General features: G+C 35.8%; 1 protein-coding gene across 1 annotated transcript; it reads right to left on the bottom strand.

Annotated features, from left to right (window-relative positions):
- Positions 1-1402: 1402 nt before the first annotated feature.
- On the bottom strand, positions 1403-26809 carry LOC121729905 (probable Golgi SNAP receptor complex member 2). Its single transcript, XM_042118601.1, has 4 exons — positions 26582-26809; positions 25982-26087; positions 24867-25047; positions 1403-1663 (listed from the first exon to the last, which is right to left on the bottom strand). The coding sequence occupies exons 1-4, from the start codon at positions 26710-26712 to the stop codon at positions 1455-1457; spliced, it is 627 nt and encodes a 208-aa protein (XP_041974535.1). The 5' UTR covers positions 26713-26809; the 3' UTR covers positions 1403-1454.
- Positions 26810-27949: the final 1140 nt, after the last annotated feature.

Raw genomic sequence — 27949 nt, 5'->3', positions numbered from 1 at the left:
ATCATCGCACTGCCCACATCCCTGCCCGTCTGAATATAAACGGCTCATGAGGTGAAGGAAAGTACCTATCGTAAGAAAAGCGGCACATGGTTGGTCCCGTATTGACCTGTTTCTTCCTTTGGACTAAGCCATGTTGCGAGTTTGCCGTATTTGCTTGGTAAATTAGCTATTAAAATAAAAATAAATAAAGACATCTATTTCAGGTAATAACTCATAGAAAAATTTTTAAAGTAGAAGGAAATAATTATTATTAATTTAAATATTTGCGACCCTCTGGCGCACCGGATAGGTACATGCACGTGTGCATGGACCCAGGACCCATGGACCCATGGATTAAAAGTGCAAGGTGATTACTTCTCTCAGAGTTTTCTGTAAATCATTCAAAACGGATGTTGCCTTACTTATTAATCAGTAATGTTCTCTTGTCGCATCTTATGTTTTTGCCTTATCCTTGTCCTGAAACTGGTGTGACGAGTTAGAGCATTACCAATATAGCACAGGTCATGAGACCTGTTTTATTTTGAGATATACGGAAACTTCCAATCATGCGTCCATCTAATGATTCTTTGGGTGCCATCAAAATTCAAATAAGTAGTAAGTAAGAACTGCTCGTTAAAGAAGACAAAAGTTATGAACGTTAAGTCCCTTCAGTGGAGAAGTTGTGGTCTTTGAACTATGAACTTTGAACTATGCTTATCAACCGGTAATCCAAGACTATCCTCGAAAATCAAGGGTAGTGAAAATATTTACAGCACGCTTACTAATAATCCATATCGGTGTTTTTGTCTTTTCACTTAACTATGACATCGGTCCGCATGGATTAAATCAAAAAAATTCAATCAAATCAAAATTGCTGCAAATATTTTCATCAATAAAAAGATCATAAATCTTTTTTATCAAAAGCACAGAATAAAAGCAGTTCAGAAGTAGGAGTGCACTCCTACTTCTGAACTGCGTGAGGTCATTTTGATCACCTCTAAACAACCGACCTAGCGCGATACCGGTGACCTCGCGAACTATTAAACGATAACTATTCCAATTGTGAAAACACACCACATTCGAATTAGCTAAGGTCGAAACTTGAAATCACAGGTCTAGGATCGAAAAAGCCTGATGATTTTTGAGTTATCAATGTGAGTACTTTTGATTATATTGTGTATATAATCAAAGGTGAGTACCTACTTGTTAGTAAATCTTTCGTACACTATGATCACCCACAAAACAACCAAAAAGTATTATGTTTAACCATAATTAAACATAATTTATTTTACTGAAAATATAGCATGATTATGAAAGGAAAGAATGTACCAAAAAGGTACCCAAAGACATTTAGAGACATAACTAATTTCCTTCTACCTGAAACTCTTTCGTCTTCCAACTTGATTGAAATAAAAAAAAATTATAAGTAAAAATACTATATTTATAAATAACAATATACAAATGCTGTGATAACTTTACACCAGGTAGATTATGACCAGGACAATCACGGTAAGAGTGACCAGCATGCCTCCAAAGAGGACATACTTGTCCTGGGCGACTCTCCTCTCTATAAGGGAGATGGTCGCGTTTGACAGGCCGAGAGTGTTAGCCAGGTCGATCATGCGACGATGAGCTCCCTTCAGCGTTTCTCTGTTGTACTTCAGCGTCTCCAGGATGTTGCTACCTGAAAAGATAGAAATATTTGGTGAATACTTTGCTAAGACATATTCTTGGTGACTGGTACCAATATTATTTAATTCTCCTACAAACGCTATTGGCGGTATTACTTTTTTCTAAACGGCGCGGCAGTACTACAATATACCAACAGCAATTTCGCTAAACAATAAAACTAGGTATGTATAGTTTTTTTTAGAGTTGCGGTGGGTTGATCGTGCCCCGAACTATGCCTAAGCAAGGAGTGGAGCACCATGGGGTTTAGTGGGTAGTTCCTCGGAGATTCCCACATACCCCGGCCGATGTCCCCAATCCGCCGGGGATGCGCAAAAACACGTATGAATCATGATCTTGGAGAAGATTTGCCTCTAAACTACCAAGCTGGCCTCAACATAGCCTTGGCCTTTACAATTTGATATAAGTAATATTATGGTGGTAGGTTAAGTAAGATTCTTAGTAAATGATGCCTAGGAAAACCCGTGGTGTGTTCTTATTATTTTTCCTGCTTCATTATTCATAAATTAATAATTTATTTTTATAATAAATTGCCGGCGTAGACAATGCGAATATAATATTAGGTACTTATGTTAATTTTATTATTTTATTGGTACTAATTTCATGATTCTGCAAATACCTGAAGCTTAAGGGATATCAACAGTATTATTATGTTTATAATAATAATAAAACAATAATTATATAAGCAAAATATACAATAGGTACATGTGACAGAATTCTTGGTTGAAAAATTAAAAGTAGTTACTAGTTATGTATGAACATTATCATAACTAGTTTCAAACCACTCCTATTCATGTTATTTAGATATAACGTTATATTATGTTTACAAAACTACTTGTTTATGGTATTTGTACAAGTTCCTGATACTGTATACCTTTGTTATCCGACTTAAAAAGTCAAAAAGTTCAAGAAATTTCTTTCCTATGTTTGTTCGCAGATGAATTCGTCATTTAAAAGCCAATATTGATGATATTTTTTTTGTTGGAAAGAAGACATTTCAAAAATCATCTTATGTTAAGAAAATAGTGGCTAAAGTCGGCATTTGTTGTAAAAATAACCTATTAAGAAATTTAAAAAATCCCCCGCCAAACAACTTTAAAAAGTAATGAAATAATCTTAACTGCCTTTAAGTTAAAATAATTCCTAACTTGTGTAAAATAATATTTTACTCCATAATTGTTGTCATGGTGTGTCGGGGAACCGCCAAGTAAACTACAACCTACAATCGCCAAGTCGCTGATTATCTCGATATAATGTTATGTGAAATCAAACATTACTTTTTAAAGTTGTTTGGCGGGTTTTTTTTTTAATTTCTTAATTTTATTTTATTTCATGCCTTTTAAACTTGTGTTGGTTATAGTGCAGAATAATTCCTATCAACAGAATCATATTCTCATGATCACCATCTATCCATGTCCTTTTCGATGAGGCTGTTAATATGAGCCCAAACATGAAACCTCCACTTTGGGTTCATACGAAGCTCGGTTCCTATAGAATCCAGGGGATGCTGCAGCAGCAGCATGTAAATATTTACTGTTTATACTTTATCTACTTCTTACTGGTTGTCACAATTAAAATGAGCCCAAACACGAAACCTCTACTCTAAGTTGGCGAGGAGTTGGATATCCTATTGATTACCAGGTGATACTGCAGCACCTGGTCAACTTTCCATTATTATGTGTATACGTATATTGTATATTCACAAATGTCACGAACTAGAATGAAAAAACCCATCAAACGACTACAAGTTGCTAACGGCCTTTTATGAACCAGATAAACCCTGATTGTCCAGCACTGACTACTGAGAATTGAGCAGGTTGATGATTATGAATTATAGCTAAGAACACTCTCGCTTTCAAACAAAAAAACTAGATCAAAATCGGTCCACCCGTTTGGATGTTACAATGCCACGGCCAAATACACACACAGACAGACAGACAGACAGACATGTCCTACTTATTACACCCCTCTTTTTTGTCGGGGGTTAAAAAAAAAGAAGAAAATTATATAATGTATACTTTGACCGTTGCCTTCATATAGTACATACTATGACCATTGACCATGCGTGGGCGCAGGCTGACCACGTGTGAGTCACGCGACAAAGGTTCTATCAAAGTTCAAATACTACTAATACTAGACAGTAGACACTACTTGTGCCGCTTCCGCGTAACTAAATGTCAAATATTATCCACTGCTCTCATATAAATAGTTAATGAATGTGTAAAAATCAGGTTGGTAAGTTATTATGCGAAAAATTTTACGTATAGGTACCTGGTTGTTAAAAAGGAATAACTATATGAAATAAATGTCAAATTAAAGTACTGTTTATCTCATAAATTGTAGTCCTTTATAGGCTTCAGGCAAAAAGACCAGTAGACTGTAAGCCTGTAGGCTGCAACTTGTAGAGGTGATTAAAAAAAGCTTCGAAATTTAAATCTTCGGCTAAAAATAGCAGAATTCACGGAATGTAAAAATTTATTGTTTGCGTACCTTTTTTGCCTGTTAAACTATAAAACATGCTGTCGCAAAAACATTTCCTTAAATAATACGAATGAATTAAAATCCTTAGCGTATTCAATCATTTAATCGTGAGGCGCCAATCGAAGAATAAGTAACTCCTTGGGCTCGCAACAATAAATAGAAATTACTCGTAATTGCTGTGGAAACCTGAGTAATTAGCACAATATAAATATCATACAGTACACTATCTTAATACCGCCATTCAGACCGCCCGAATCAGGCGCATGCACACGATAGAAGCTCATGCTTGTTCATTCTGAAATCATTTTCTGATATCTTTAAATTAAGTAGGCATAAAGTATGACGTCGCGCGTGCGTAAAACTTATCTGAGTCAACCGAGTACAATTTCAAGAACACGGTTACTCTACTGAATGATATTTACACTGTGTTAGTTCGCCTCGGCCCAGGGGCAACACGCGCTAGTATAACTCAAAATATAAGTATTCGAATTAGACGTGCAGTGAGAAAAAACATTTACAAATACAAATTACAATATTCAAGGTGGCGTATGTAAAAAATGTACATTTCTCAACATGTCCGATTGTACCGGTCGGACTAATTAGCTACTCCAGTCGAGGATCTTGTTTAGAACCGATGTCAACAAACAGCTGGCGTCTCGCGCGAAAAACATTCAATAAAATCGCTCCAACTGTGAACCAGTGAACTGTGTGTTGTGGTGCCAGTGCTCTCGGATTGTTAAAAATGTGGTAAGTGCTTAAAATAATTAATAGCCTGTTTTGTTAAAAAGTGACAAGTCGACCTTGCAGGTAGTTTATGTTTGTTTTGAGTTAGTATCTTAAAACGTGACTGCTGTGGTTAATAACGCTGTAAATATGATATTAAAACGTTGGAAACATAATTACGGATATTTAAAAACGTTTGAGGCAGCTGCCGAATAATTTTCGTTGTAAAATCAGACATTATTACATTTTGGCTCACTAAAATTGAGCCAAATTTTTATTTTTGTTAGAAATCAAATACCTTCAAATAACATTTAAATAAATGTCAAAGTAATAACTAACTAAATCATAGTTTTTACACATTTAATATACAGCAAAACATTAATGTGTAAAAACTTCTAGTCCTTGATCCTTCGATCGTGGATTGTTGGAAATCTATTGTTATTATATTGTGCCTCGCTCACCGGTGAGCTTATGGGGTTTGATGGGTCTATGAAATATGTGAAGTTAAAACGTCTCTGTGATCCAGTGGTTTGATTGACTGAGAAGTGGGCCCATAATAATCTACTGCGTTGTAAAGAGACTTTCAAGTTCAGTTTGTACAATGTCAGCTGATCCTTCTGGCGGGAAGAGGTCTTGCGCCTGATCTCTTGTCAGTCGTGTCAGTCAAGAGTAAAGAAGGAAATCTTCTGTGAACTAAATTTTACTCCTTTGTTGTGTACCGGCCTAGTTTCAATGAAACCGGCCACCGTCACGGATCACCGAAACCGGCGAAACCATTGTTATCACTAACTGGAGTTACACAAATGTTTGTTTACATATAATTCTAATTGTTACAACAAAACTCTAACCGTCCTTAGCTGGCACGAAGAAGGTTGAAAAACATTTTACACTAAGTTTCACCTCCACGTGAAATCTACGTCAATTTTATGCTCGTTTTTGCGATCTGCACCTAGAAAATGTGGCAAAAACACTGCAATTCTTTGTACTTATTATTAATCAGCTGGTACTTGGTAGCCAAAACGGAGAATCAGATAATTTTCTTAGACTGGAGAAATACAATAATACATAGTACATACCACTAGATGTCTTGCGCGGCTTAGGCAGCATAAATTAGGAATTTTACTGAAACCGTACATTTTTCCGCAAAATAATTGCTATATATGATATATCCCTTCACGTGATCTACTCTATATCTATTCCAAATAACATAAAAATTGCTCCAGTAGTTCGTGAGATAAACTATCTAATAATTTTGCCCGTTTTTTCCACATTTTCCTATATTTTTCGGCCCTATATGAAAATTAATAATAATAGGGTCATAATAGGCTCGACATAATTATGGGACCATATTATACCATTATAACCTGCAGTTATAATATGGTAGTGATGATGATGATGATGATGAATGTAATTTGCCGCCGAAACTCCCTAAAAACTTGTATCTATAAAGAATCATGAGTTCTCTCAGCACCTTCCGAACCATGGTATACGTCGGTGCAAAATCTTACTTGTTGGTAGCATAATATGCTTAGAATACTTCTCACGAAACCAAAGTCACCACATGTTTCCATATAAATTTTGAGGAGTACTTATGGATCCCTTCATCAGGTCACCACTTTTGTGAATATAGTACCAAATTGGGATGATTTATGACACCAAAAGAAAAATTTTGAAAATTGATTAACAAACGGCGGAGTAGCCTTTGAACATAAAAAACGAACATAACACCTCCCTTATTTTGAAAGTCGGTTAAAATTGTACCCTATGTGTTATTCTAATAAACTAATAAATAATGTATAAGCTATATTATTATTGTAAAGTTTCACTAAAATCCATTCAGTAGTTTTTACGTGAAAGAGTAACAAACATCCATAGATACGTCATGATACATCCGTATATACATCCATACTCACAAAATTTTGCCTTTATAATAATTATTTAGGATAGTAGGATTCTAATATTATGATTTTTTCTATCTCTTCACAATTTATCGATTCGATATGAAAATTTGACCCAGACCCATTTTAGCCTGGAAAATAATCGTAATTTTGTATGGGTGTACCTGAGTCCCAGGAAAGAACATCTAGCTTAGTTTTAGACCAACTAGGTGGGTACCTCTTCCAGTGTTCTATATTCGAATAAAACAATCTAACTTTTACTTAAAACGGTCTTACCCGCTGCTCTCGGGGAGATGTAATCGTTACGTAACTTTAATTTGGTAATTGTTTTAACTTAATTAAGTTTAAGATAACTAAACATGAAATCTCTCTCACGGCCGCACTCAGAGACGTTTAAGAGCGCATATGACCCTAACTTGGCTGCATACTTTAACCTAGATCTCAAAATCTGTAAGGTCTAGAAAACTGATTTTTTGACACAAGTAACTACAGTTCATAAAGATTAAATGCTCAAGACGAAAACACGATTACTCAAAAAATGCTCGATAGTTTCTTTTTTACAAAAAACCTTGTTTTAGACACATTTTTGCTTGGATCTTTGAAGTTTGCTGTCTTTTCTTTAATATTTTTTAATAACTAAAAAGGTATTGATAAAACCTAAATTTTCTCAAAACACTTTTTTCATAATAATTATAGTTCGTCTTTTATTCAAGTAAAACTAACTCGGCGATGATTCCGCGCCGTCCTTTTTCACCTGGCATATGAAAGACGGGCGTGAGTGTGAAGAAAGAAGGACGATGTTTGATTTTTAGAGTCAGGTGAGCTCTTAAATATGATTAAACTTCAAGTTAACGAAGAGTTTGACAGATAATGTATGGGGCTTATGTCAAAAAATTTATATTCATCTCTGAGTGCGGTTGTTAGTAGTATACTGCGGGGCTAAAATGGTCGCTTTGAAGAATCATGATATGAATCATAACAAGATTCATTTTTATAAAATCGCAAAATGCAACTCTGCTTGCAATTCATTTCTGTATAATTTTTGTACTGATTTGACATTTGTCAGTTTAACAGTTTTGACAATTCATTTGCTGAATTGATTGAGAGGAATTGCTAAATGTGACCATTTTAGCCCCACTGGTCTCCGCGTTTCATTACCACACTACACGGAGAAAATGAGATATTGTAATAGTGAGTCTGCTAGTACAACAATAGATAATATCGTATGTTTTACCTGCTAATTATGCATCGAGTACGTCATATTTAATTATTATGTACATGACAAGTTAAACTACCATTGTATCAGCCCGTAGAGCATCTACGCTTGTCCATATTTTTTGTTCTTTGCAGCATCTTCAATGTTTATAATTATTGTATTATTTTGTACAAAAAATAATTAGCCGATTTCCAAAAAGGAGGAAGATATATGTTCTGCTGTGGATATTTTTTATGGTGCATGGCTTCCATCAATATAATAATAAATAATGATTAATATTATAAGTGTCATGATTTATCACCTCGATCGTGGGAATCGCAGACACGATAGATATTCAATTTTTATGCGACACCCGGGTGCCGCTTGAGAGTTGATGGGTTAACAACATATCCATACTAATATTATAAATGCGAAAGTGTGTCTGTTACCTCTTCACGCCCAAACCACTGAAAACACTTGTATTGTGTATTAAAATATACAATGTTAATTCATGTAGTTTTATTTGCAATAATATTTACATAGTAACATAACAACAATAACTCCATGGTAACGTCTATGGGTGACACAATAGTTCACAGATAATGTAAAGTTAGGTAAGATAATAATATATGACAGCCCTCCGCCGCTATTCTCGAATTCCTGGAGCAGGCAAAAGCTGCTCTACATGCCGGCGCCAGACTGTTCCTGAATCTGTTTGGACCTCATAATGCAGTTGGCCCAGACGTCGTAAGATCGTTCCAAAGGCCCATCTCTGGGAGCCGTAGGCCCTGACTTGGACCCGGTCGCCTGGTGTGAACATCTTAACTGTGGGCATGTCGATGCTGGCTCTCGATGTAGTCTGCGGTATTTTGCGAAACATAGCGTGAAGGGAAGTCCGAATGTCACGGCCAAACATTAGCTGGTACGGATTTTGTCCCTCGCTGTTGGGGGTGCGTCTCAGACGCGTCTTGACCGTCACTAGCTTACTTAGTAAGTCGCCTTCCTCCCCCTCCATTGCACGTATTGCCTTTTTAATGGTCTGTACGTAGCGTTCGGCTTGCCCGTTTGTGGCCGGATGGTAAGGAGCTGACGTTTTATGTACTATTCCGCATTTATCCATGAAATCCGTAAATTCTGCTGATACAAATTGACGTCCGTTATCTGACACAAGTGTATATGGGATTCCAAAGATGGAAAATAATTCCCTTAGTTTCTTAATACACCAGGAACTTGTGGTATTTTTTGTTGGTAGTATTTCAACCCATTTTGTAAATGCGTCCACGATTATTAAGAGCTGTTGGCCTTGAATCGGTCCGGCAAAATCGATGTGCAGCCTTTGCCACGGCCCCGTCAGTTGCTCCCAATGATGTAGCGGGGCCTTAGGGGGTTCGTTTTGTTGTAAACGGCACGCCCTACATGACTTTACTTTCTGTTCGATGTCTCTATCGATATTTCTCCAATAAACGTGGCTGCGAGCTAGAGCCTTCATTTTGACTATACCACTGTGCCCGGCATGGAGTTCGTCTAGTACTTGCTTTCGTAGGTTTTGTGGTATAACGACTCGAGTTCCCTTGAGGATACAGTCATCCTGAAGCGTGAATTCATTGTCATTGAAACCTATTGCGCGTAAGGATCTGCCATTTTGTAGGGCCTCTCGCAAGGTATTTAGTTCCTCATCATTCCGCGTTTCCCGGACAATGGTCATTGGATTGATGTCTAAAACGTTGATTTGAGCGCGTTGATAGATGCAATGCTGGTCTTCGTAGGTTTCGTGCACTGTTTCCACAGGGAATCTAGATAGGTAGTCCGCGTTGCCATGTTTAGCGGCAGCTCTGTATTCGACTTCGTAGTCGAATCCCGAAAGAAAATGTGCGTAGTGAAAAAGCCTCATGGCGCTTAGGGCTGGGAGTGTTTGATGGGGATGGAAGATGGAAGTAAGTGGCTTGTGGTCTGTCACCAGTGTAAATTTCCGTCCATAACAATAAGGGAAAAATTTTTTGATACCCCAGAATATGGCTGTAGCTTCCTTATCTATTTGGCTGTATTTCCTTTCACTTGTGGCTAATGTTCTCGACGCAAATGCCACAGGTCTTTCTGATCCATCTGGTAGCCTATGTGAAAGTACTGCTCCTAATCCTACAGGTGAGGCGTCAGTGGCTATAATTAATTGTTTCTTTGGATCGAAATGTGCTAGAACTCTGTCACTGGCGATTTCCTTCCTTATATTATTGAAACAAGTCTCGCATTCTGATGACCAAATGAACTTGTCTTCTCTTTTTAATAATCTGTTTAGTGGATTTGCGAGTGTTGCCAAGTTGGGGATAAATTTATTATAGTAATTGGCCATACCGAGAAAGGTTCGAAGTTCGTTTCGGTTTTCAGGCCTTTTTGTATCTAATATAGCCTTTACTTTTTCTCTATTTTTGTGTAAGCCGTCTTTGTCTATTGTATGTCCTAAGTAATTGATGCTACGTTTAAAAAATTGGCATTTATCTCTGTTTACTCTTAGGTTACTTTCTTGTAGTTTTTGTAAGACTTGGCTCAGTCTTGTAAGTAGTTGCTCTTCTGACGCTCCCTGGATGATAATGTCATCGAAAAAACATTTGACTGGTGGTCTTCCTTTCCGCAACGGTAGCATTTCCCCCTTAAGTCTCTTATTGTGATTGGTGATCTGCGTTTCATATTTATTTTTGTCGAAGTAGTTGGCCGAAGTTGTCTTCTTGTAGATGTTACAGCGTTCGTGTTCCATGCTCTATTTAAGTCCTGCGATATGTTTTTATTCTCATCTTTCCCCATTTCCATTGCTGAGGCTATCTGAATTAGCTTTGCAAATGGTGGCGTGTCTCTTTCTTGAAGAATTTTTGTTCTGATGTCGCTATCTCTTAAGCCACGAATAAACTGCAGTGATAGAAAGCTTTCTAATGTGGATTTCTTGCAGTTATGACATTTGAATTCACAATTAAGTGACAGTCTCTTCAATTCTGCAGCGTATATGGCAATAGTTTCATCCTCTTGTTGTTGCCGGGAGATAAAACGATGTTGTAATGCCCACGTGCTAGGTTTAGGGTCTATATAGTCGTCTAATAAATCTGTTAGTTCCTTAAAATTCATGTTGATTGGTTCTTCCGGAGAGCATAGGTCGTAGAGTTTCTGGTGAAGTATAGGAGGTAATGCCGAGAGTAATGTGTACACTTTGAATTTCGCATCTGTGATATTGTTCAACAGAAAGTATACAGCTAGGCGCTGAGTGAAATTCTTGAAAGTTTCGTTTTCTTGTAGCGCTTGGAAGTTTATTTTCGGTTTAGATTCTGCTGGGCTGTTGGTAGCCAATTGTGGATTCGACATTGATTGTGTAAGGGTTTGTTCACTTTGATCAGGCATATTTAGCAATATGGTTTTTAATAGTGTAAATTTTTCTTCAATTTCGTACCTGATTTCCATTTCGTTATCAAATTCGTCATCTGCAATTTCCGATTCTATTTTCAGTTGTACTTCTTTGAATGACTGTAGACTTTCTTGTAGGGACTGCAGTCTTGTTTGTATTTCCGCGTGAGTTAGAGTTTCGTTCGAGTTTACGTAATTTTCTAGTTTTGTAAGTTGAGCGCGTGTAGTAGCGAGTATTCTTCTCCATTTCTTTAATTCTGCTGTCGACATCGTCGCCAGATATTGTGTATTAAAATATACAATGTTAATTCATGTAGTTTTATTTGCAATAATATTTACAAAGTAACATAACAACAATAACTCCATGGTAACGTCTATGGGTGACACAATAGTTCACAGATAATGTAAAGTTAGGTAAGATAATAATATATGACAACTTGGATACCTGTATTCCCGGAAAAATGTACGGTTCCCGTGCGATAAACGATTTTTGACGCAACGGAGTTGCGGGCGTCATCTAGTATATAATATATTATTATAATATACTATTATGATCTATAATAATGATGACGTTCCTCGATGAGCTATTCGCCAAACACTAATTCGGACATCCGGATTCGCTCGTCGTGCGCGACCGATCGGAACGAACACAAGGTCCCCCTGCTGTTTCTATTTAGAATAAATTCTAATAAATACGAAGTATTATAATTATAAAAAAAACTATACGTGGGAGGGCCATGCTTCGGCAAAAATGGGCCGGCTCGACCGGAGAAATACCACGTTCTCACAGAAAACCGGCGTGAAACAGCGCTTGCGCTGTGTTGCGCCGAGTGAGTGAGTTTACCGGAGGCCCAATTCCCTTCCCTATCCTCCCCTATTCCCTTCCCTTCCCTACCCTCCCATATTACCCTTTTCCCTCTTAAAAGGCCAGCAACGCACCTGCAGCTCTTCTGATGCTGCGAGTGTCCATGGGCGACGGAGGTTGCCCATGGACACTCGCAGCATTGCCCCCTTCTTTAATAAAATATGTAAATTCATACTAATATTATAAATTCGGAAGTGTGTCTGTCTGTCTGTTACCTTTTCAAGCCCAAGCCGCTGAACAGATTTTGCTGAAATTTAGCATGGAGATACTTTGAGTCCCGGGAAAGGACATAGGATACTTTTTATCCCGGAAAAATGTACGGTTCCAGCGCGATAAACGAATTTTGGCGAGACGGAGTTGCGGGCGTCATCGTCTGAAATAGTTAATAAGTATCGCCCAAGCACGAGTAGGATACACAATCTGTGAATAATTCGAAAGGCTAGCTATCGTTATTTTTGAGATACAACCTGGAGACAGACAGACAGCGAATTCTTAGTATTTTTAGTTTTTATCTTTTTAACATTACTTATTTAATTATTTTTTTATGAAATTAAGGGGGCCAACGAGCAAACGGAACGGACGGAAGTTGCTTTCCATCGTCACCTGATGGAAAGCAACTTCCGTCGCTCATGGACACTCGCAGCATCAGAAGAGCTGCAGGTGCGTTGCCGGCCTTTTAAGAGGGAATAGGGTAATAGGGGAGGGTAAGGAAGAGAATAGGGGAGGCTAGCGAAGGGAATAGGGTAGGGGATTGGGCCTCCGGTAAACTCACTCACTCGGCGAAACACAGCGCGAGCGCTGTTTCACGCCAGTTTTCTGTGAGAACGTGGTATTTCTCCGGTCGAGCCGGCCCAACCATGCCGAAGCATAGCTCTCCCACGTATAAATAATAATGCCCGCTTTTTGAGGTTTTATCATTTCACTAGCGTCGTTGATTTTTCAAAGTTATTGTGAAAAGATACAAGTCCTGTCAAAAATACTCAGAAAATATCAAAGAAAATAGGCATTAATGGACCTTATTCAGAAAAAAAAAAACTAAAAGCGTAAAATTAAAACCAGGTTCTAGTTTGTGTACAACATAATAATATTAAGCAGGTACATAGATTAATAACATAATATTTTGGCTACATTTAAATTGTATTCCTTATTTTCATAATTATTTCATACTTCCAAAATTATTTTGGAAACTGTATAATTCTTATCTTTCATGTAAAAAAAACAACAAAAACACAAACGTAAAAACAATATCTAAGAATTACATCAGAAAGACATACTTAATGAATAATTTAAGATTATATTTTAGCTCAGAAGAAAACCCAATTTAATTCTCAGATATTACGGTGTAGGCGTTTTTTTTTTTTTATAAACTGATTTTTTTTTAGATGAAATGTATTTTTCCACTTAACAGTGTCTAGGCGGAGGGCTGAAATGACCTACCGAAATATTTGACTATAAATCCGATGCAATGTGGAGCTCAAAAATTTCTTTGCCTTTAAGAAAAAATTTTGTAATGAACTTTAGGGCTCACACGGGCCACCGGCCCCAACCACAAAACGCCGCGGCATATTTCCTGTAGTTTTCATACATTTTATATGGACTCGCCGCATACGGTTGACGGCGGTGCAGTGACCGCCACATGCTTACAACGATTCACTTTACGTCCAATAGACTAGCTTAGGGCTCCCGCACACGGGCCACCGGCTACAACCACAAAACGCCGCTACCGGCATATTTCCTGTAGTTTTCATACATTTTTGACGCCGGTGGCCGCCACACGCTACAACGATTCACTTTACGACCAATAGACTAGCTTAGGGCTCCCGCACACGGGCCACCAGCTACAACCACAAAACGCCGCTACTGGCATATTTCCTGTAGTTTTCATACATTTTTGACGCCGGTGGCCGCCACACGCTGCAACGATTCACTTTACTAGCACTAGCTTAAAACGGCGGTTGTGGCTGTCGCATGTGGCCCGTGTGCGGCAACACTTAAAACACGGGCCACACGCGACAGCCACAAACGCCGCCACAAGGTGCAAGACGATTGTAATTTGTAGCAAGTGGCGGTCACCGGCGTCATCCGTGTGCGGCGAGTCCATATAAAATGTATGAAAACTACAGGAAATAGCGGTAGCGGTGTTTTGTGGTTGTGGCCGGTGACCCGTGTGCGGGAGCCCTAAAACTTAAATATTTGTTGATATACAGTAAGTTAAGTTTATGATTATTATTTGAGGAGCATTAACCGGGTAGTATACCGGATACCCTAATTAAGTAAAAACAATCCTTTTGGTGCTAGTTGCTACGTTAAATAATCTTAAAATACAGTACATTTTTTAAGATTTTATATGACGTTCTACCGTATGAAATGGTTATGTTTATATCTAAATGTCTAATATAAATAAAAATATTACCAGAACTTTTGTTTGGAATTAATTTGTGACTGCTAAATTTAAATTCAAGATATGTTAGCTTATGAAATACACTAGCTAAGCTAGACATTTTAAATAGTCAAAATAAACTAGTAACATAACTAGTAACTACTAACAAGTTTGTTCTCCATTATCGTTTGTTGCTACTGCGCCAATTTGGATGAAACTGCCACAAACAGATGAACCCTAGCCACAGAAATGGACAATAAGCAGTGCCGTAAACAGTCTTTATTATATTATATTACCCAAAGCAATGTATAGGTCTATTTTACTATTGGGATCGTGGTCTAGGGGCGCATGGGAACAATTATCTGGAGCAAACCGAAAAAATAATACTCCTGCTTGGTTTAGCCATTTTTTCGCCCCACCAGAGTCTACGCCCTGTGCCTGGGCGCGGTGGCACCGCCCTATTTACAGCACTGACAATAAGCATTAACGCATTACCTTTATTTTTAATCATGCACTGTGTATATAATATTATGTTCTTTGTTTAAACAAGTTGCTAAACAATTGCAAGTTTTTTGGCCAATTTAAACGTTTACGGTAAAAAAAGTTTCCCATAATTATTGTACTTTAACTCGCGTAATACGACATAACTTATAGTATATTAAAATTATGATAATTGTTATGGACTTTATACTATGATCCAAACCACGAGGCAAGTCAATATATATTGCGTCAATAAAGTCATGATAGGCGGGAAAATGTTCTAAACGTAATGACGCTTATAAGGTGTATTTTTTTCTTTGTATTTTCACAGAGAACGCTTAATACATTTTTAATTAATGTCACCTTGCACATTTTTATCTCGAATTAATAAAGTTCTCATATTTTTTATTTCATTTAAAAAAAACCGGCCTGTCATGACTTTCTTGATAGACTATAATATTTAATATTATATGAAAATCATTTCAAAATTTATAATGCACCGCTCTAATTGCTTTCAACCATACTTTCCTACTTAGTTTTATAATTATTTTTTAATTCATTGGCTAGATATATTTGTACTAACCTAAGTTCATGGGCTACTAACATAGAAGAGTTACGGCCGTTCCCAATATTCAATCTAACTCTGGTTTGACCTACGACCGATCGCAGCTAACATTGAATTGACATAAAATATATGTCTCTAATGTCTAATGAGAGCTTTTCCTATCTCTAGTAGGGCAAAATCAGAGATAGATCAAATATTGGCCGTTAAAGCATGCCAAATGCCCGTAAAAAATGCCATACCGAAGCAGTTAACTGTTCTACATATTAAGCATAGTGCCAGTGGACCATCATCAGTGTGCATTTAAGACGCAAGCACGATTTCAGATAACTTTAAGTAATAATATAATAATAATATCTATGGACGCTTCACACCACGTTTTAAGTAGCAAAACAATGAATTATCACATCTAGCGCAAGTAAAACTTGTGTCATGTGTTTTGAGTAAAATTATTTCATGGACTCTGTTGAGTTAGGGCCGCGGCGAGAAGAACCGGCGTAAGAAACTCGCACGGGGTCCCACTTTTTACCAAAAAAGTGAGAAAATGATTCCTTAGCAACGCACGCGCGTCACCCTTCTATCTTGATTTATTTCTGTGGCTGCGCCACACCGGAATGGCAGCGGCGCGGCGAGCATATTTTAAACGTTACCTTCATTATTGTAATGTACATATAGTATCGCTTGAGAAATCGCGGCCGCGGTGTGCCGCGGCCCTTAGTCTATTAACTGCTAATTATATTGTGCCATTTCCACATTGTTAATGTTAGCAAGCCACCCAATACATAGTAATAAAGGACAAATTTTAAAGCACAGGAATTCCAATTGGTTTATAGCTTAATTAAAATAAATGTCCGAGAACTAGTAGTTTAAATAGCTACTACTAACTAGATAACTGCAGGACCTACATACGTCCTAGAACCGTGACCCACTAGGTCGAGGTGTTCTACTTGCATTTGATATCTATTACACTTAGGGCTGCCACACGACAAAAATCCCGGACATGTTTTGGCCGAAATATGGTTTTAGCCCTGAAAACCTCTTAAAAATAGGAGAATGCCCAAAGGTGGTACCAAAATGCGCTAAGATGAAAATCTTATAGTAACGCGATTCAGTTTCTTTTTCGCAAAAATTTTGGTCGGTAAGCATTGTGTTAACCCACAAAATGTTTTTATTGAGTTATGAATGCAGTATGCTACACTTGCAAATGTTTAACAGCGTCCATAAATTTATTATCCAACAAGAATTTGTAAAAATCGGAAAAACTTAGATCCTTGAAAACATATTGGATTTTGATTAAGGCTCAGTAGTCCCTAAAATTAGCAGGTCGATGTCTGTCAGTACGAATATCGACGTTAAGGACATTAAAATAACATTCATATCAGCGCGCCTTGTACAGTGGCTGTTACGCGCTCGCCGCGTGCCTTGATAATAGAAAATAGGAGTAAAAAGTTTTTACATAAAAACTAAAAACAAAGGTTTTTACTAAAAACAACTTTTTAGTATTACACAAATCAAATATATCAAATAGTTTACGTTAGGTTACGACACATATACTACATTTTTTGTTTTTTCTAGAAAGTGTGTAAATTAGCCATAAAATGATTTAATTATGAAAAACAGCGTTATAACAGTCATCTTTGAGATTTTTTTCTATCGAGCAGAATTTTTCAAATTGTGTACTGATATACCTTTGCGTATAGAAAATTTTCTCAATTTTAAAACGGTACTTATTTTACTTAAATAATGACATTTCCATTACTAAAAACGTGTTTTAAAAAACCCATTTTACGTAGTTGCACACGATAGAAAGTAACATACGTACACTACTCACTACTTCTTCTTTAAGGCGCTGCAACAACCACAGCGCCTTAAAGAAGTAGTGTACGTATGTTACTTTCTATCGTCCATAGCTGCTTGTCTAGAAAAATAGAAATTCACCCTTCAACAAAAGTGTCCTTCCTGAAATTGCCGTCAGAAAACGACCGGTAAAACATAACTTTTTTTTTTTTTAACTGAACAACTCCTAAATGTAGCACACATTTAGGAGTTGTTCAGTTATGTTTTTTTACTTTTAATTTATTTTAATAAAAAAAAATCCCGCAAGAAGTTGCCTATTATATTACCCTCCCCGTGGTCTTCTATATCAACTGTCAAATAACATAACAATCGCTCCAGTGGTTCATGAAATTAATGCCTTCAAATAGTTTCCTCCGTTTTTTTTTCATTTTCTTTACATTCTTAGCTTCTATTGGTCGCAGCGTGATGTTATAATTTATACCTATAGCCTGAAGCCTTCCTCATGGCATATCCAAAACAATAAGACTTTTCAACTCGAGCCAGTAGTTCCTGAGACAAACAAACTGTTCAGATTTATTTATATAAGTATCTATTTTATCATATAGCTGTCCCGGCAAACATTATTTTGCCATAAAATGATTTTCCCTGTTTTCGTGCTTTTCTCTTGAAGTTTTTTCAGATTTTTTTATAGACCTCACGGAGCCCGAGACCTTTCCAACGAATGCAAAACCGTGGAAATTGGTTCGTGCGTTCTGGAGTTATAGGAAAACGCGACTTATTTTTATATATTAGATGTATCATATGAAATAGATTTAATAGATAAACGAATTTTTGCGCAGCAAAGTTGCGGGCAGCATCTAGCACAAAAAAAATTACAATACAACCACATTATATTAAATATTATATCAATTTTAATTATTTCAAATATTATCATAATCTACCATGCGTGCAATATGTATAAAAAATTCAAAATCTTCCTTTGTGTAGGATAAGATTATATTCAATATTTGTAATGAGTACGTTATGTTTTCCTGCTTTTTTTATCTATAAATTAAGTTGATAAGTGAATTTATTCTTATAAGTAGTCGAAAATAACCGGTAATTATTATTTTTTGTATTTAATTTCCTACTTTGACCTGTTTATTGTATTTTTTTTTCTAAAGTTGGAGAAAAAATAATCTATACTAATATTATAAATGCGAAAGTATCTCTGTCTGTCTGTCTGTCTGTCTGTCTGTCTGTCTTGCTTTCACGCCAAAACTACTGAACCGATTGCAATGAAATTTTGTATACAGTTATTCTAGAGTCTGAGAAAGGACATAGGCTACATTTTGATGTGGGAAAATATCTTATTTCCATGAAAATTTCGATGAAAATGAATTCGCATTGCGCGTGGCCAGCGCTCATCCCGGGGGTCCTGGGTTCGAGTCCCGCAGGCGGAACAAAAAGTTTTCAATGTTCCTGGGTCTTGGATGTGTATTAAAATAAAATTTCAAAAATCTTAAACATATTTTATGTATAATATTATAAAAAATCCAGAAATATATCGATGGAATGAACATTTTAGTTCTAATACGATTCAACAGATGGCGTTTTATTTTTTACTTTATTGTAACATAGAACTAATCATACTTATTAGTTAGTATGTTTTTGTTTATAGTTTTTAATACGTTAGAATATTATGTTTAATAATATAATCACTTGGTATAATAATAATCAATCTATCTTATCTTATAGAACTCCTACTGCATTTCTAATCCATACTATCCATACTAATATTATAAATGCGAAAGTATCTCTGTCTGTCTGTCTGTCTGTCTTGCTTTCACGCCAAAACTACTGAACCGATTGCAATGAAATTTTGTACACAGTTATTCTAGAGTCTGAGAAAGGACATAGGCTACATTTTGATGTGGGAAAATATCTTATTTCCATGAAAATATCGATGAAAATGAATTCGCATTGCGCGTGGCCAGCGCTCATCCCGGGGGTCCTGGGTTCGAGTCCCGCAGGCGGAACAAAAAGTTTTCAATGTTCCTGGGTCTTGGATGTGTATTAAAATAAAATTTCAAAAATCTTAAACATATTTTATGTATAATATTATAAAAAATCCAGAAATATATCGATGCAATGAACATTTTAGTTCTAATACGATTCAACAGATGGCGTTTTATTTTTTACTTTATTGTAACATAGAACTAATCATACTTATTAGTTAGTATGTTTTTGTTTATAGTTTTTAATACGTTAGAATATTATCTATACTAATATTATAAATGCGAAAGTATCTCTGTCTGTCTGTCTGTCTGTCTCGCTTTCACGCCAAAACTACTGAACCGATAGTAATGAAATTTTGTACACAGATAGTCTAAAGCCTGAGAAAGGACATAGGCTACTTTTTAACTGGAAAAAGGGGTTGTAAGGGGGTGAAAATGCGTGGTCAAATTAACTTAGTTCCAAAAACTTAAAACAGATGGCGCCAAGAGTCCCCTAGATCGCGCTATTGCTTGCTCATGCGTATTTCTATAAGAGGTGGTACCATATTGAGCTAGATTTTTTGATTCTTTCGATTGTTATACACGTTATTAACTAATAACTCACCTACCAACTTAGACATCAAATTCAAAAACAACAGCGCCAAAACTACTGAACCGATTGTAATGAAATTTTGTACACAGATAGTCTAAAGCTTTAGAAAGGACATAGGCTACTTTTTAACTGGAAAAAGGGGTTGTAAGGGGGTGAAAATGCGTAAATTTGGTTAAATTAACTTAGTTTCAAAAAACTCAAAACAGATGGCGCCAAGAGTCCCCTAGATCGCGCTATTGCTTGCTCATGCGTATTTCTATAAGAGGTGGTACCATGTTGAAGTAGGTTTTACGATTCTTTCGATTGTTATACACGTTAATATTAACTAATAACTCACCTACCAACTTAGATATCAAATTCAAAAACAACAGCGCCAAAACTACTGAACCGATTGTAATGAAATTTTGTACACAGATAGTCTAAAGCCTGAGAAAGGACATAGTCTACTGCTTACTGGAAAAAGGGGTTGTAAGGGGGTGTTTATGCGTAAATTTGTTCAAATTAAGTTAGTTCCAAAAACTGGAACAGATGGCGCCAAGAGTCGCCTAGATTGCGCTATCGCTTGCTCATATGTATTTCTATAAGAGGTGGTACCATGTTGAATTAATATTTCGATTGTTATACATGTTATTAATAACTCACGTACCAACATAGATATGAGAAACAACAGTCTACCAATAATAAATACTAAATAGTTTATGGGTATTGACTATTGGGCAAAGCTAAAGTTGTGTAATGCATTATGCAGCTAAGTTGTGTAGCGCTAAATAAGCTTTAGGTATAAAAAAGTTTAATTTAAAAAAAAAAAACATTATGTGCACACTACACGGCTGTTTTGGGTATTTTGATTTAAGGGGTACCAGGGTTTTAAAAAGCTTTTGATACCAATTTTATTGACACCGCGCGCTATAAACTGAAGTCCACGCGGACGAAGTCGCGGGCAACAGCTAGTATTTTATAAAGCCAATTTGTCTCTAAAATATGCCATACATCAGTGGTCATCAATTAGTTTCTCTCGGGGTCCATTTTAAGAAAAGAAATGACTTTCGCGGTCCACACATTTAAAAAAAATCCACAGACGAACATAATTATAACCTCCTCCTTTTTGGAAGTCGGTTAAAAATCAAAGGTATTTTACATATTATCAATCAGAAAAGAAACCATTTTTGTAGCTAATTATATCTCTCTGATGTTTGGAGTGAAATTAATATTGGTACAAGCTATTGACATTAAATACTGGAGATGTACGGAGATGTAGTACATCAGTAAGTCGAGACCGATTTTTAACGAAGTTCATCTTCGAAAATGCTTGGTGCGAACACAATGGGTCGGCAGTCTGGATGCGGACCGCGGTGCGCCATTTGGTGACCCCTGCTACATTAAAGGATCGGACACCGGTGTCGGGACACATTGTATCTTATATCTTTAAGGGAGATCGCAGACGACAGACTTTTTGTGCGAATTGCGATCGAGTCTGCGGCGCCCATACAGTCGGCATGACCGTGCCATTTATATAAATATATAATAAATATTTAAATATTTATATATTTATATATATTTATATATTTATATATATATATATATATATATATATATATATATATATATATATATATATATATATATATATATATATATATATATATATATATATATATATATATATATATATCTAGCTCTGATCCATATTTGTCTCACATTCGTCCAAAGTTGTCTAAAAATAAACACCAAGAATTTTATCCAGACACAGTCGACCTGTTGCTGCTTGAAATACCTCTTTTATCAGAAGATTACGAAGAAAGTGAAGTTGTGTCATTACAAGACGATGATAGCATTGGAGATCCACTATGTTTGTAAAGCGCGTTGGTTTAATTGATTATTATTTATTATTGTTTATTTATAAGTTTCATTTGAAATTGTTTGAGTTATTAGTGTGTGTAACAATTTTTATTTTATTATAATTGCAATAGTTTAGTCAGTAGTTAATTTTAGTTTTTGCTATCCATGTTTGTAAATACATATAAGTATTGTTGCTTTTTAAGGACTCGTTTTATATATATTATACCCATACAATTTTCGTAATTTTTTTTTTTTCGCTTTAAAGGATCATTTTTGTACAAAACTTATAAAGGATTTATTGTTACTCTTTAGGAAATCTATCGAATAGTATTTTTTTTTCATTACATACCATTAGAACTTTACGTTCAAAAATGAACCAGAATGACCTAGTAGTTTTTGCAAAAAATCTATTTATAGATTCCGTCCCATACAACATTTTAGTAATTATTTTTTTTCACCTTAAAAAATACATTTTTATAAAAAACTTAATAAGGATTTATTGTTACTCTTTAAGAAATCTTTCGAATAGTATTTTTTCCACACCTAAAAAGTTAGAAAAATTATTTCAAAATTTTGAACCCCTCTACTGCAAAAGGCTGCACGTAAATTTTCGTAATTTCACTAGAACTTTACTTGTTTCAAAAATGAACCAGAATGACTTAGTAGTTCTTGCAAAAAATCTATTTATGGATTTTTTTTCACCTTATATATACTTACATTTTTATAAAAATCTTAATAAGGATTTATTGTTACTGCTCTTAAAATCTATCGGATGGTATTTTTTTCCACATCAAAATAGATCTTTTTTGCGAATGTCCACTATTTAGCGATTTCGGACCACTGTGTGGCGGCCTGTAAATCCGACATTTTCCGATTTCCTTAGATTTTATGCTGCTCCACCACACATGCCTTTAGATGTTGTGACATTGGCTTGGTGGAGTTTCTAGGGTGTTAAAGAGATATCGTTCTATGTCGAATCTACCCGCCATGTGGCTTAGGACTTTATCGTTCCTGTCTTTTATAGCCATTTTTATGTTATAATCTTTTATGTGTTCGGTTGACACCTCCGTGGCTCTTTTTATGAAGCTTGCCACAGCGTCTCCATCAGTGTCAGTGTAATAGACACAGGTGTTAATGTGCCGGGATATAGCTACAACTGCATGAGGAACGCTGTCATGGATTGCCAGCTTTCGGGACTTGGTCTGTATGATGATCACCGAAGGACTCGTTAATCCCTGAGCTTCATGGATTGTGAGGACGCGAGAGTCCGTTCCCGATCCATAGCCTGTATTAGTGAGGGCTGCTTTCTCCTCTTATGTGTGGACAAGATACAGGGTATTTAGATCGGTTTTAGGTATTCTCGCTCCTGTATTTAGCTTTAGGGATTTTAGCTTTAGGGACCGCACAATTTCCTTCGATGAATAGATGTTATTATAGACCATGCTTAAGGCGTATGCCACATCCATAGGGCTCCTGTGTGTGCAAGACAACTTCTGGGTGATGCTGGTTACCAGGTTTGGACGAGTGTAATTAAGTTTAAGGAGGTTTTCACGCTCTATAAACGGAAGTTGGTTAATATCTCCAATGAGGATGACATCGTTGGCGCCTGTTAACTGATTCGCCATGACGATTGAGCCGAAATGGTTCATGAGGGCCCCGTCAACTATCAACCTTTTGTAGGTTCCTTTTGTCCCATTTACCAGCAAAGAGGCCATGGTACGAACTTTATCTTTAACTTTGTTGCCAGTTCGTAGCGATAGCCTTTGCTTTAGATCCTCGGCTGTTTCGATTGTCGTTGTTATTATAACGTCTGTTTCCTCATTGAAGTTATTAATGATCCAAGTTGTCTTCCCACATCCAGGAACCCCATTGACCCACGAGTAGTTGATAGGTTTCGCGAATATGTCCCAGTCCATGCTGGATTTGGGGTCCCCAGATAGGACTTCTGCCATTTCTAGTATCCTGTCTTCCAGCATTATTCTGGTACTATCTGGTAATATTTTGGTTATAACATGTAGTTTTTTTAAGTTACGCAAAACTTATAGTGTTACTTACTTATATATAGAATATATATCTCTCTCTCAAAAACATTAGGAACATTCAAGTCCTCCCTTAAAGAATATTACCTCAATAAGTGTTCGTAATTTATATTACGACATTAATTAATTTGGAACTGTACATTATAATTTCATGTGTTATGTAATATGTTACTTTAATTATATAATATATATATATGTGTATTAAGTATACTATATTATTTAAATTATTTTCTAATATTATAATTATTATAAAATAGTTATTTTATTATACTTTGTATGTATAGTATTGTATATTATCTATTATGTACTTATCTATTTATTAGGATAGTATTTATAGGTATTTATATATTTTTATTATTATAATCACCATTATTATTTTTATTCTTATTACCTATAGTTAAATACTTTTAGCACAACACCCTCTTTCCAGCAATTTGTTCCTTTCTTCCAAAGGTTGCCTGGAAGAGATTGCAATTTTGTAATAAGGCCGCCTTTGTGCACTCTCTTCATTTTATTATGTTCTTTATTTTATGTGTGTGTTTGTAACTGTGATGTGCGCAATAAAGTATACTCGTATTCATTCATTCTTTCAATATATAACTGTAGTATAGATTCCTTCATTAGTGAGTTATAAGTGTAGAGTTGTAGACTTTAAGTTTGTTAAACAATCACAACAATCTGCCATTGGCTTTCACTAGCCATTAGATATGGTGTGTTCATTGTTAGGCCCTTTTATGAGAGGTGTTACACCAATCACACAACTTGTTCAATAATTTTTTGTTTTAAATTAATGAAAGAGTTGTGTGTTCACTGTTCAGTGGAACACCTCACATAAAAGTAGCAATGTTTAAAATTGTTATTAAAAACTTTACACACTAAAGACGAACATATAACCTCCTCCTTTTTGGAAGTCGGTTAAAAAGCAAATAAATTACCTCCATAAATAATATGAATAATACCAATTACCTGTTTGTAACATTTCATCAACCCCTCTATGTGAGTTCTGTAGTGACATGCTCTCCTGTGCCATGTAGTCGACGTCTATTGATGTGTGGTCGTGGCCGAACCTCCGACTTAGCAGCTGCTCCCTTTCCGCCTTCTCCTGCTCTCGCCTTAGACGTTTGTTTCGGGAATTTTGTAGTGAAGCCTGTAATTTATTGTTGAGATTTATGAGAAATTTAATTATCACACTGGTCAGTTAAATTGACAATTAGATAAAGGTAGGGTTTAGGAATCATTTTATTATTTAAATGAGTTTTAGGATAATAATCATCAAGCATGTGCAATATTGACTATCAATTTGTTACTTGACTGTGTCTCGAGATTTGCTTTCGAAGTATACTTCGAAAGCAAATCTCGAGACACAGTAAGTACACCCAATGTAATATATTACATCGGGTGTACTTTGGTATCCTCTATACTCTAGATCCTAAACAGCTTATCTAGTAGGTTGTGGCGGTACAACTTGCGGAATAATGCTGAATTGTAATATCCACAGAAATATGAAATGAATGATGTGGGGCCCTGGCCTGCCTGCCTAGCATACGCCAACGAGATATCTCACTCTACATGTTTTCTCAATGTTTGATGGTTTGTCTCTTCATCTCTATTGACCCTAGCATGACAAACATTTTTTCTATCTAACAAACATGTAGATCTATCATCGAAATAACACATTTTCATGCTAAGTACTCACATACGGTTTTGCTCGATACTTTTACTCGAAATTGAGCAAAAACCACCGTGTGGACCACAAAACTCACAGCTCGATGGCTCGCATCGAGCCAGTTTGAAGGCTCGAATCGAGCCGACTATCGAGCAATACTGAATGTGTGGACGAAAGCCCGAGTCGTGGTTTTTACTCTACGTGATTGCTTGATTATAGAGTTTTGTCGAGATAATGTCGAGATTTTGACATAATGAGACGAGTAGTTATTAATTATCTTGTTTGGGGTATACTAGGCAGGCTGACCACCACCGCCTTACTTGGTTGAAAAATCTGCCTTTGCATCCACCACACAATATATTCCCACATTGGTGATTTTAATTACTTAAAATGGTATTAAGATAAGGTAACAAACCTGTACATGTTTATTGTCATACTTTAACTGGTCTACTCTCATCTTAGCCATGGATCTCTGGTTGATTGGTGTTTTGAAGACCAAGACATCAAGCTTCTCACAATTCCTGTAATTATTACGTTCAAAGTTATTTTATTATGTTTTTGTAATAGAAATATTTCATAACACTACTGATGAGGATTTATGTGAAATTAATAAAGTACCTATAGATAGTAAATTAGGACTGCATGTACTGATAAAAACAATAACTTATTGCATGTTTAACGTAAATTAACCCATCAATAACAATTGAAGATCTATTGTGTCTGCTATACCCACAATGGAGGTGTTAAATCACTGGAAGAGATTTATATAAACATACAAAACACACAATTTACTTTTTAGTAACTTATTACCACAGAGGTCTAATTAAGCCCTTAGCTGCAACCAACGGAAGCAGGTGCCAAGTATATTTCTGCGTGCCTAGTTACTAACAATGAGCCACAAATGAGGTTAAAAAATACAATTAGTAATATTTATTTTCAATTTGCAACTTTTAAAAAATCTTGCTGCGATGTTTTTATTTCCTGTAAGGTGAAAAACATTAAAAACAGGACTTACGCACTAATAGCATTTATTTTCGACTGGATTTCATTTTCTATTTCAACAACATCTGGATTCCTTTCAAGTTTATAAAACAAATCAGAAGTCTCTTGTATCAATTGGGTTGTCTGGTGATATAGCGTTTCCATCGTTACTTAGCAAAAATAGTATCCATTTAGTATAGATTTTTATCTAAAATATAAATATTCCACTCTGATTTATGCTTATGTATTTAAATTTTAGGTATGTAATAAGTAATAACTTGTGAAAACTAATGTTTTTAAATTTTTTAACACCGATGTTTAATTGTCATCTGACGAATGACGTGTTGTGTAATATGACAGTTGACATTGACTGATGACATGGCAAATTGACGTAATTTCTTTTTAATAGAAACGTAGATTAAAAGCAAAGAAATAATCTCAGCATAAAATTCGTTTAGAAATATAATAATTTATCATAAATTTATAATCTATGATATTAGAGAGTATTAAAAGTCTTGAATAACTATACATTGAGCGGTATTTATTCGAACAGAGTTTCACCTTACACGTCTCAAAGTTATTTACAGAATGAATCAATTAATGCAATATGGCTGGCTTTTATACCATTATACACAAAAGAAACGAACTGCCGTTGACAATTCAAATATAGTAAAATAATTAAAAATGGCTAAGAATAAGTTAAATACATAGTTCTAAATATTAATTAATGTACTTCCCATATTTAAGATAATTATTTACTTAAATATGAGAAGAGGAAGTTATAACTGAACTAAATAATCCTCCCGCCATTTATAACTAACTATTTGTCAAAATCAAGTACCTTACTTATTACTATTTAAAATATAATAATCACTTATTAAAATTATATATAGTAACTAACATAATATACCGATTTAAATAATTAAATATAATATCATATAGCTTGTCCTTTGACATCCGCTAACACTCGGCCATCCTGCAATTAGGAGTGTCCCACGACGTTCCCATGGCTTGTTCCGCTGTGCTGTACCAGTGCCAGAACTGCCAGTGGTCTGAAACAGAGGAAGACACCGCAACAGTATTTTGTAAAAATAAAAAAAATAAAAAGAAGTCAGAAAAATCTTGTACTACTCGTAGTATCACATCTCATCTCCAGCCTTTTCCTAAGAAGCCTAAAGGTAATTTATGCATTTTTAGTTTTGTTGCATTGTTATCACTTATCAGTAACATAATATTTTGTCACGCAGACAACTTTTTAGAATATTTGTAAGGTCACACTAACTTATTAGGTCACATAGACATCGGTCACGTAGACATCGGTCACGTAGACATAAGTCACGTAGACATCGGTCACGTAGCCATCGGTCACGTAGCCATCGGTCACATAGACATCGGTCACATA

The sequence above is a fragment of the Aricia agestis genome, chromosome 8 (assembly GCF_905147365.1).
Source record: "Aricia agestis chromosome 8, ilAriAges1.1, whole genome shotgun sequence".
NCBI lineage: Eukaryota > Metazoa > Arthropoda > Insecta > Lepidoptera > Lycaenidae > Aricia > Aricia agestis.
The sequence above is the reverse complement of the archived record's forward strand: the minus strand, read 5'-3'. Positions and strand labels throughout refer to the sequence as shown.